At 35.9% G+C, this 12,630-nt stretch overlaps 1 protein-coding gene across 2 annotated transcripts in view; it reads right to left on the minus strand.

The window, feature by feature from the left end:
* Positions 1-11,920, minus strand: part of LOC118274548 (uncharacterized) — a 73,685-nt gene extending 61,765 nt beyond the window's left edge. Inside the window, exon 1 of one of the 2 annotated variants that reach the window (XM_050696676.1) lies at positions 10,391-11,920. In XM_050696676.1, the coding sequence (XP_050552633.1) occupies positions 10,391-11,485 (1,095 nt within the window). In that variant the 5' untranslated portion in view covers positions 11,486-11,920. The remainder of the gene's footprint in view (positions 1-10,390) is intronic. The other variant, XM_050696675.1, reaches the window with a different exon arrangement.
* Between the last annotated feature and the right edge of the window lie 710 nt (positions 11,921-12,630).

A 12,630-nucleotide genomic window follows, 5' to 3' on the forward strand; every position in this document is an offset into this window, starting at 1 on the left:
CTAGAAAGAGAGCCCTGGTGGAATGACTCTTGGCCACTTAAACCTACTACCACCACCAGGATCTAGGATCCGCCAGGACTTCGAGATCTATTATAGTCTACAACTACATAAAGTCTAAAATTATAAACAGAAGACACTATATTTAGACCGTTTAACTTTCCACGCGGACATGACATGAATACCGGCCTGTCTGGATGAATGATTGACATTTTGTGACCTCAGCTAATTGGTGCATCAGGGACTTTGATCCGTACAGCCATTTAAATGTTTCAAAGAGAACTGTGTGGTTACTGTATTACTCTTTCGTGAAACTGAAATGTTTATCAGTAGTACATAAATAGTATTTTACACAGACTTTTAATTTACTAAACACTTGACATAAAGACATGATTAATAGAAATTGGTGATGTATTTTTATCATTGAAGACTTTTCCACGAAATAGTTCATAAGAAGGTGATGAGTGATGAGGTGCGAAAGAATCAAGAGTTGTTGCACACCATTGAAAAGTTCTGAAATGGACTTTGCCACGCAAATATGATGATGCTAAGGATAATCAAAACCCTATAGCACTACTTTCCGTTTTTAAGGAAAGACCAAAGAAAAGAAAATAGTTTAACCACCAAAAGCTACACCAGCGCCTCTAGCTAGCGCAAAAACACGATAAACAATCATTTGCAAATGAATAAACATAGTTTATGTTTTTTGTAATCCGGTCTGCAGTCTAGGTTGCCTCACTATAAACTGTTAATGCAACTATGTCAAAGTTTTCACCTAGTTCTATTGCATTTAAGTGTACTTAGCCGTTTTTGTCGACACTTGAGCAAGCCAGTTCGCGTGCCTACATCGCAATTGCGGTCCACTGGTCAATAAGGCAATTATTGATTTATATGTATTTGTTACGAAATTAAAGCTATAAACCTGTTTCATTTAGGACTATTTGATAATAAATGTGACGTAACAATCGATCTAGAATCTAGTATTTGCTTTAGTACTGTGTAGTGGATAATAATATAGCAATGTTTGCCAAAAAGTGCTTTAAACTGATTAGGAAAAAAATACCCCGAAATTACAAGGATAGTTACAAGTATTACCCAATTTTCTAATGGGTCTTTTAATATAATAGAGGCATATAATCCTTCTTTAATTCAACAAACAATCACACTAACATTATAAATGTAAAAGTTTGTTTGTTTGGATGTTTGTCCGTCAATAACGCTAAAACTACTGAACGGATTTTGATGGAATTTGGTATACAGACAGGGTATGAGCTGATTTGGATGATAGGATACTTTTTATCCCACGGAAATGTGGGCGAAGCCGCTTGGATAAGCAATCAGACGTGCATAGATTCAGCAGATTTAACAAAAATCACTATAACCTACTTTCTTCCCTCATCACATACGTATCATAAATAGTCTTTCAAAACAGATCCAGTGTAAGATCATCAATTATAACGCGTGGTAAACTAATGAAGACGTAATAGAGCCATTTATCGTGGCTACCCGAACTAATAACTACTAAGAATCCACAGAAGTAAGGCGACAAGATATTTCTGAGAAAACTACACTGGATATTACTAAGCTATTAAGGTAGAAAAGTTGGTCTGATATATATTTTTTTTATAAACTTTATTATGGTTAAGGATGTTGTTTTCTCCATAGTACTATACCTACAATACAATAAACTTTAGGTAGATATTTAGTAAGTAGCTATGAGGAACCAATAAACACTCGATTGTACAAGTTTAAACAAGTCAACGCAGTTTTTAGACGTGTCTAAACTCGTACATGGTTTATAGATCTTACTAGAATGTATGTAAATTCAAGTTCAGTCTTTTAGAAATTAATTAATAGATCTTTAAATCGTAATTTGTCGTAATCGTAGATTTCAGTGGCAATTACTGCAGGCACCGAATAACTAGGTAACTTTAGCCAAACGTAAGTCATAATATAAGAAGCGAATTAAGACAAAAATAAAATAAAAATGTTAGGCGCCATTTACAAGGGTCCCTAAAAAGCAGGACTCAGCAGGACGCCGAAAATGACATAACCGCTTAAGATAACACGCCCCATTAAGATTCATATCTGTATGTTTAAATACATTGAAAAAGTAATTAAGAAAAATGATAAAGAAAGAAGTGTAAAATAGGTGCTATTTTTTTTTTGAGGGACAATCATCCAATGACTACGCGACTCCCGCTTTGAGCGAGGTGAGAGGGAGTGTCGGTCTCTTTTTGACTAAAACCACCCCGTTTCTACTCCTGCTTTTCGAGCCGGAGCCCCGGTAACCCACTAGGCTTGCTTAATTACAAAGATTCTAAAATATTTCTAAATAAATTGTTTACTAGTGGATGCCTAAGAATATTTTTTGGAAAAATGTTATTTGTATTTTCCATAAAATGATTCAGTGAATTCAAAATGTCCCTTTTACTGTCAGATAATCGCCATAAAAAACAATGCTAATAAAATATTCAGAAGTTAAATATAAGACCTCCTTTTGCAACAAGGTCATTAAAAAAATAATAAAGACTAAAAGGGCTTGGGATTTTAAGGTATTCGACTAATTAAAACTGGTTAGGAGACACTTAAGAACGACCTTCTACGTTTAAAGTGGCACTTTGGCTTTACCTGATAAGTTGCTGAACTTAATTAGACGCTAAAATCATGATATTGTTGCTTAAAATAATACAGTATCAGTGTTTGTATTTAAAATATCATAAAACCCTTTTTTGTATAACCGAAATATTTAGATTTGAAGGGAAATAAGATCAAATATATTATTAAGACTTATATAAAAAACTAATAGTAGTAGAAAATATAGATATTTACAGCAAATTAGATACGTTAAATAAAAAATCGCGGTTTACTCACGTAGGTAAATTAATAGAGAAAAGCTCTTCTAGTTTCGAGTCACAGATGGACTCTTGATCATGAGCAGCGTGCGTAGACGCTTTGAATTTAGTATGTGCCCCTATAGTTCTTATTAAAATAAGATGCACTAGAAAGCTAAATATAAAAAAGAACTATTTACCTTTCTTATTAAAGTTTAGGAAAAAATTAGGAAAAACACACGCATTCCACATTACCAACCTAACAAAACGAACGAACTAAAAACGATTCCTACAAAGGGTTTTATCAAAACAGACACAACTATACACAATATATTTGTACGTATGTGTGTTTCTATGTATGAAAGGTAAACAAACTCGCAGCCGATATGAATGCCACGTGCAATGCGATGCGATGTTTGGTTTAGATAGTAATAGTAGTAATGTATGCAACGCATCAAATGTTTGTGTTGCAGACACACCCGTGGGTTTTAACTATACGTTAACTATAACCTATTTTGTGAAGACGGAAGAAATTTTACAGAAGAAAATCTGGTTAATACCTACGTTTTTTTTAGGGGGAATGTTTTCCCAATGTCTTCTCCCGTCTCGGAAGAGATGAGAGGGTGTGTCAGACTCTTACTGACTAAAAACCACCCAATATCTTTATTGAAATTCTTCTTGATTTTTGGCTTTGAAATAAGCGGTTGACAAAAATAGCAGTAAGTAATACTAATTATGTAAACCGATAACTATGCTCTTTAGTCCATTTAGTGCAAGACAGCGGAAGAATGCAACAGATGGGTTTCGGAGGTGTCAAATTTAGCAAGCTGCAAGTTTCGTGCAAAATAAAAAAAAACCAGTTTGTATTCTGGACCCATAGTACAAGTCATACTAAGGATACTATATGGTAGTTTATATTTTGCCAAGTAGGATAGACAATAACGTGATTTTACCTTGCATTCTACCTTTAATTTTTGGTTAGCAATTTTGACACCGCGGAATAATCTCAAAGAAACAACCTTTGGATCAAATACAAATTACAATGACAATCCATATGAAATATATCTTGCATTTTCTTTTCTATTATAAAGAATAAATAAATCTACCACAGTGCAGTCGCACCAAATACCTATAGTTACCTAATTTAGTGTTCGGTCCTTTAACATTATCATCATAATATTTTGAGAAACAGAGACCCCTACCGCTCAAAAAGCAAACATATCATAAATCCCTGTAAGAAAGGTTATAAACCCCATATAAAAAATACCACACAGAGCATTTTATTATCCCATTCACCATTTTAATATACACTTAGTTTTAGAAGCTTATCTAATGAGGCACACATTGATAAGATAACAGCCATTCATTCACATTCCGGGAACAGTTGTAAAATACTAGGCTAATGAAACGTGTCATTTCAAGGACATTAAAGTTTTTTTTTAAATAGCTCATAGTCCAGAAATTAGTGGTAGAACATTCTGGAGTACTTCTTAGAGATCAAAGAAATAAGTAACTATTAAGTGATCATTTCATAAGTTTGGGAGAGTCATGTTTCGGCACGAATGAACCGACTCGACCGGAGTGATACTAAAGCCTCACAGAAAACCGACGTGAAACAACGCTTGTGTTGTGTTTCATTGTGTGAGTGAGGTTACTGGCCCAATTACCCCCTTCCCAATCCCCGATTCTCCAACAACTCTTAAATTCCTAACCCCAAAAGGCCGACAACGCACTTGTAACGTCTCTGGTGTTTCAAGTGTCCATGGGCGGCGGCGATTGCTTACCGCCAGGTGATCCGTCTGCTCGTTTACCGGCTTACTCCATAAAAAAACTGCATCTGATCTTTGTGACTTGCGACTGAGCTATAAGAACTATCATAGGCCTCTACATAAACGCAGCTCCAAAACCTTAGTTCGTTAGATGTCATGTCACAATGTAAGCACAATGATGTTGGTACTACAACTACATACTTGATGACAATAGAACTATAAATACTAAATACAAACAATCACAATGTATGAATGTATGACGCGACAGTCGTACGTGACATCACGGTACATTGGTTTAATTTTAACATTTGACACGCCCAAGATTGGGTGTGAGAAGAAAATAAATTGGATGAAGGTTAAAAAGAAATAAAGAAAGAGTGCGTAAAGAATTTTAGACTACTCATGATGTGAGTGTTACAGTGGTAGAAAAATAAGTTTTGTAAAGAATAGATTTAAGAAGAAGAATAAGTCACAACGAATGGCTTGGATTTATCATAGAATTAGAATCTGAATCTGAATTTGAACGAAACATAATGCAAGCGTTGTTGCACGTCGGTTTTCTGAGGCCGTGGTATCACTCAGGTCGAGCCGGCCCATTCGTGCCGAAGCATGGCTCTCCCACACTTAAATGATTACGATACCTAGATGCATTTTAACTATTAGCTTCCAAAGAAACACTGAATTAACTCAGATTAAATTCGCCATTCAGACATAACAAAAGAAGACATTATGGATTTCTATCATCGTGAAACTCAAACAACACAGCATGGTTAAGATAAATACAATTCTTAGTAAGGAATGTCGCAAAACAGATCTTAATTTGCCAGCAAATGAAAGAAAAACGTAAGTAAAGTCTGATTAATCACCAATTACTGAAGTAAATGATGCGTTTAATGCGAAATGTCTGCCAAATTGCGCACGAGTATAATGGATCCAGTTTGCGCGTTGTATTTACATATTTCTGGTTAAAATAACACGTCGTTATCAGTATAGGTAGTGAAATAGAGTCATAGAGTTCAATTTTAAAGGCGAATTTTATCTTTTACGTAAGCTATATTTGACAAAAACTTAAGTGCATGCGATAAGCGAATTTGTATTGTAAATACAAGTTTCGTTTTAAGCACGAATAATTTTGTTATTTTAGTGACTTGCAGATTTAAGCGTGTTACTTAACTATCTGGATTGGGATCTAATGATTTTATCAATTTAATAGTGACTCGTAGCAATTTTATAGGGTGACTCTCTCAGAAAATATTATTTGACAAAAATTTTACAAATAATTTTCAGTGACTTCAACATCTTCGTTTTATTATACTAAAATCTGTTTCTGTGTAACAAACACTTTTCTGAAAACCACATCAAAATCGATTCGGCCAATCGTGAGATAATTGCGCACAAACTTACATACATACCATTATTTTTGAAGTAATTTAATCTATAGCAATCCAATCATTATCTAGCTTCTTCCACCCACCAAAAATAACCTTTCTCAAAAACTTTTAGCCTCCAAAATCAGATTCGGAAACAAAACTCTCACAAACCGTTTAGTATCAATCTTCAGTAGTAATCTGTGTCATATCCATAGCTCATACTCCTGGCCTTGCAACTAACGCTTACTATTATCCAATTCAAGAGCTCTTAGATCAAAATGAATGGGACCTAGGACATTAGGCCATTCATCATATCACTAAGAGACCTAGAATTTGCTTTATGTTTCTATTTCTATTTTATTACGTTGATATTTTGAGCCATAGATTGAAGTCTACTATTGTTCTGTATGTAAAAGTAATATAATAATTGATTTCGATCCGAAAATGGTAGGAAATTAAGAATTTGTATTCTATTTCTGGCGTGGATATTCCGATTTGTAGATTTTAATGTTGTTCTTTGTATTTTCTTATGGCTAAAATTAATCATCTTCATCCAAAATATTCGGATTATTGTCGATTTTTAACATTACTTCTATTGCAAATCTGTTGAAAATCTATATAGGCAGACGCAGAGCTTTTGGATTATCGTTAAAAAAATATTGGTCTAAAGTCCTCTGTTATCGTTAAAAAATGTATCAGTGATCACAATGGTCCGAAGTCTACCGATACACACGTTTGTAGCCGGTTTCTTTGTTGGGGCTAAGGAAAATCCCATTTCAACTAAAAATACCACAAAACAAATCTGGATTTCGTCCTTCAAAGAATTATTGTGAAATCTTATAGGTAAGTACATCAAAATAACTCGTTACCGGAAAGGAAATCGGGAGACTCATTATGCACACAAATGCACATTTAATAGCTTGTAATTAAACATCGTATGCACACAGTGACTAGTACGATTCATAAAGAAAATAACATGCACAATGCTGCCATATTTATTGTCTAAGATGTCAGGAATTTCACCTTGATCAATGCAAATACGATCTTGATAATTATTGCTAAGGTTGTTTATTCAATAAATGCTTTGACGTTGATCTTATTATTTGAATGCCTATAATTTTTAACATCGCAATTCAAAATAAACTTGGTCTTTTCTTTATTTGTTTATTACATACATACATACAACGTCACGCTTTTTATCCCCGATGGGGTAGGCAGAAGTGCACATTACGGCATGTAATGCCGCTATACAATGTACACCCACTTTTCACCATTTGTGTTTCAAGTCCCATGTAATAGGGGATGAGCCTATTGCCATTTGCTTATTATATCCAGTTAAGTTTTTTAAATTGGAATTCTGTATTCCATAATTGGTTATTAATGATTTTAAACTATATTTAGGTGTTGCAATATTCAAATGAGGTGATTAGGTTTTGACTAAACAGAATCACAGATAATATTAAACATTACCTGTTCATATCATTATGTAATAGTTAAAATTGCATTGTAACCAATTACCTGTGATTAATTATTAAATTAGGTGCACCAATAGTTACCTATGCAAATTTTGTATTGACAAGTTTATTTAGCCGTTGTTGGGTTTAATTTCGGTATTTCGAAAAAAATCTCAGTAGTAACACGTAGTTTAAAAATGTGTCCAGTATATGGCATTATGAAAAGTACATTGTACAGTGTCATTACCTACGTTCTACAATTCACTTGTCTGCACCACCCATTTCGTGCCAAAATAGTGAAAAAAAAAAAAGTTTTGTAATGTTAAACTCCAAATCTGTATAATACCAATTCATGATAACCGAATAAGGGTTAAAATATGTCATTAACCAAATAGACAATAATTTACCCTAATCCATATCATTAGCATAAATAATTAATGAAAAGAAATCCGTATTATATAGTCCATTAGTGCAAGCATTTGAATTTAAATTTGTAATAAGGCAATGTCTTCGACATGGGGAAATCTATCGCATTCTTTCACTCATTAATGTACACACACACACATACACACACAAAAAAAACTGCCTGCTAGCCTGCCAATACTTTAAGTGGCCACTGCTGACCAAAGCCTCTTCTCACATGGAGAAGGTTTAAGCATTAATCACCACGCTTGCTCAATGCGGGTTGGCGATATCAAACTTAGAAATTATAAACCTCGGTTTCTTCACAATGTTTTCCTTCCTTTTAGTCAGTGATGTCTAAATAATCTTAGAAAGTACGTATAACTCGGAAAGAGTCACATTAGTACTTGCCGTTAGTAGGTTTCGAAAGAGACATTTAATGATTACTTAACCCAGTCCTTAGCAATTGTTTTCAGAACAAAATCGTTACTAAGGAATAGTTAAAGTAATCATTAAATGTCTCTAAGTATACGACAGTTAGTCATAGATAAAAAAATTGTGTTAATTAGTAAAAGTGACGCATTATTTGTATTACTTTGTTATAATTATTGTATTATCAATTAACTTATGACTCGTTAGGTTCACAAATATATCTCTTTTGCTATACAATGGCTGACTCAGACGTATTAATTGTTTACTAAAATCACTGTTTAATGTAACACTCATTTTATTGTAAACATTCATTAAGTGTATCATTTCCCTTACCACAAGAATTTCAAAATTAAACTTTAGTATCTACGAAATAAGTTTCTTTATTAAACAAAACTCTGTCAATAATAAATTATACTTCTTAATTCGATTTAAAGGTGTACGATGGTATCGAGACTTCCCATGATCTTTCTAACACATCCTGCTTTTAATCACTTTCCCGAGATGTATAAATAAATCGATGTCCATCAATACGGAAACTCATTCAAGACGGACATAAAAACTGACCAAAAAACTGAATAAAACGGTTCATTGACGACTTATATCAAGTAGTTACTTTACTATTTTCTAGACTTACTGGAACGACCACCTAGCTTCACTACGGACTTTCTTTGTTGACGTTTCAAAAGTACCTAAGTATACGGTTTAATTGGAATAAATGATTTGACTTTAACTTTTATTGTTAGCTCAATATAGAATTGTTACATTTACTAGCTTTCTAAAATGTTTTATAGCTATATTGTTTTCGCAACACAACGTCACATCTTGTATCCCCGAAAGAGTAGGCAGAGGTGCACATTGCCATATTGCAGACTATAAATTACAGCCACTCCGTCGTCTACTGAGAAATTTACGAAAAGTCCTGTAATACTTTGCTCGACTTGTCCACTTGCGACCAGTCTATCAACAAGGCAGTCTATATTCTTCTCATCTAAATTAAATTTGAAGCCCTTTATAGCTTACGTGATGTTTTGAATATCTTTCTTTGGATTAACAACACCAATGGCGTCTCAGGAATCCTTTTCTTAAGATTGTTTATGGCTTTATTCATTCTATTGTGAATCAAATTCTTTGATGTGACGAACGCGTAACGAAATCCGACCAGGCCTACAGTTTCACACATTGCTCAATATCTGATTTCAGGAAACATCAAAACTGTGTTAACTACTGTTTTTTACTGCTTTTTATAATTATTTTAACACATTTCCTAAACACATGCTTATCTATTTACAATCTCTAATATAAATTTTGGTGTTTCAATACATTTCGCTGTAAATTTTTCAATCATAAATATTGCATTGCATATAAGTTAACGTTGAGTTTATTTATGTTTGTATGTAAATGTGTTGTTTAATTAAACACTTCGTTAGAATAGACACGAGTAGAATAAACTACCACATTTGCATAGGTACATGAGGTCATCATAGCGTTCCTTGGGAAACAATACTAGGATAGGGAATGAAGATATTTTCAGAGTATTTATTACCATTTTCTATATCACAAAACTAACAATTAAAACTAAAAAATCTCATTGTTAGTGTAGCATGGATTTCCGCAAGGTAACGCCTGATTCTATTCCATATAACATGTATTACAGAACACAAATTCCTAACTTTTAAAGAAAACATTAACAGATATAACTTCATTCCTGTTTATTTCTTCCTCCCCCAATAATAATGCGCCCTTGTTTATCCTATAATCATAATATTATGGTCACTATGCTATTAATAGTCTTCCCTACGGAACACCCCTAGATATCGGAGCCTGAGTACAGATTTTTATCCAACGGGATGGGCAGTAACCTATGTGTTGATACAGTCTATTGACAGACAATGTTTTGTTATAAGATTCCGGCCAGTAGTAAAGATAAGATATTTGATATAGGACTCAAAATAGTATCTTAAACGTTGGCTAAACGCGAAATACTCGTAAACACAACAGAAACTTAATTACTTACGTTCTAATTTAAGCTCAAACGAAACATTCATGTATCAAGGATAACCTTCCATGCAACAATATTCCACAACTTATTCTAGACGTAGTTAGTATTCAATGAACTAGTGTCTAGTACTCACTTCGTCTTCCTCGTCGTCATTAAAGAACGGATCCAGTAGTAAGTTCTTCCAATAAATAACATCCGGGGGGATCGCGTACGCGTCGTGATCCCGCAGGTTGGCGTACAGGGGACTGTCTCTGCCCACACCATCCGAACTAGCACTGATCGAACAACTTTCCACTTCAACACTACCACCGCAGGAACATCCCTCGTCCGTATAACTATATCCGTACTCTATCTCCTCGTATATATTCTCGTCGGTGATCGCGTCCCGCACGGGCTCGTAGCCGTCGTCCGTCGGCTTGTCCGGCGTCATTGCTACTGAGCCACTGTCAACACACCTGTCCTTACATTCTCCCACCTCGTCCAACGCGTACACTGAATACCGAGCAGGTATAAAGTCGCTCGCCGTGTCAAACGAAAGACGCGATATCGTGGCGTGGTGCTGCGATAATACGCGCCGTAATATTTCATCGGAATTGTGAAAGCCGGTCGAGTGGGCCCACACTTCGGCGTAAGGGTTGACTTCATTATCGTCCGTACTGCACTCCTTGTAGCTCCAACACGTGCTCTCTGAGTCACTCGACGAGTCGCTCTCCTGGTTATTCGACTCCATATCAGAGATTGAATTGTCACACATGGATTTTAAACGCGCCCGCCGCGGCGCTATCGGCGTGCCGTCACCCTTGTCAAATATTGTGTTTACGTCGTTGTTCACTTTTACACTAGACGGAGTGCTCGTCACGAATGAGACGTCCGATAGGGTTGATTCACATTCACTGTCACTGTTTTTTGTTTGTTTTTGTTCAGTCATGTGATCCAAACACTCGTCGAATATGTTGAGAATGCTGAGCGACACTTCTTTCTCGGCCGGCGTCAGATGGCGCTGGTACTCGTCGAGCTTGTAGATCTCCTTGCCGAGCTCGGAGAGGATCTCGTCGAACTTGTTGTCAGCTGTGTCGGGCTCGGGTTCTGGCGCGATGACGGTGACGAGCGGGTCGTACTCCTCGATCGCCAGCCGTATTGTCGTGAGCCATTCGATAATCGGCTGCGCTGTCTCGGAGCGCAGTGTGGCCGCGACTGCGTTCGGAATCCAACTTGCTAGTTCACACATTTTGCCGCCGCTGCACGATAACCGGTGTATGAATCAACACGCGGGATTCCGCGAAACTAAGCTTTGACGTCTCCATAGCCGTGCGGAGCGCGCGTACGATAGCGACGACATTTGCACTCGACCGCGATCGCTTATCATTATTTTCCTAATTATATACGAACGCATATTTGACCTTTGTTTGATAGCCCACTATTTTTGCTTCTCATAAATTCGGGTTCGACATCACTGTTTTCGAAAATAACGTTCCACCACAACAAGCAAAAAAAAAATTGTAAATAAAAAAATAAAATTTAAATTTAGGCGGTAAGTTTGACACTGACAGTAGAGTTGGCGCGCTTTTTATTATTTTTTAATTTTAAACTGTGGTAGCGGAAGCGTCCGCGCGCGGCCCGTCCACCACGATAGTGGTGCGCCGTCCGGCAATTAATTCGATGCGTTCATTCTGCGCTCGAGTCTGTGTGACCGATATTCTACGTTATTTCTGTGGCAGCTGGAGCATGCGTGGCGCAACCGCACTAAAACTAAATGCAATGTGCATTAGATAAGACAGATCAGGCGCCGAGACATATACATCTTCATTGCTATATTTAATTGTATCGATACGGGCTGTAAAGTCGTGCGTCTCGCCAATAAACTTAGAGCAACTTAGATTGGAGGGCATTACAATATAAATTCATTGCCGCACATCTGTAGCCTGTACCAGCGTCGAGCATTATTGTTTAAATTTAAATGTATGTCTCTGTTTTGTTCGATGTTTTCCTGTAATTAACTTGGAAACGTCAAACGCGTCTAATGAGATGAGTACGCTATTTTAGATCTTATGTAGTGGGGCATAAGGGTGCGACGATAAATTGTGCTAACAGGATAATCGTGGAAACCGATTGTACAATGAATTCCATGTAAAATGAAGCATGTGTTGTATTTCGTGAGCATTTCTCGAAGTAGTGAACGTTTCGGAACTACAGTTCTTTGTTTACATACGAATAATGTTTATATAAATGTAATCCTAGGATTTAACTTGTATTATTTGAACATCAAATTGGCAGCTACTAGCCAACCAACCTTCCTCGAAGACAGTGCAAAAGGTATGGAAACCAGTTTGCTACTCCTATTTCAGGATTTAACACATTCACAAAAAAGAATAC

This window comes from Spodoptera frugiperda, chromosome 11 (assembly GCF_023101765.2).
Source record: "Spodoptera frugiperda isolate SF20-4 chromosome 11, AGI-APGP_CSIRO_Sfru_2.0, whole genome shotgun sequence".
In the NCBI taxonomy this organism is placed as follows: Eukaryota; Metazoa; Arthropoda; class Insecta; order Lepidoptera; family Noctuidae; genus Spodoptera; species Spodoptera frugiperda.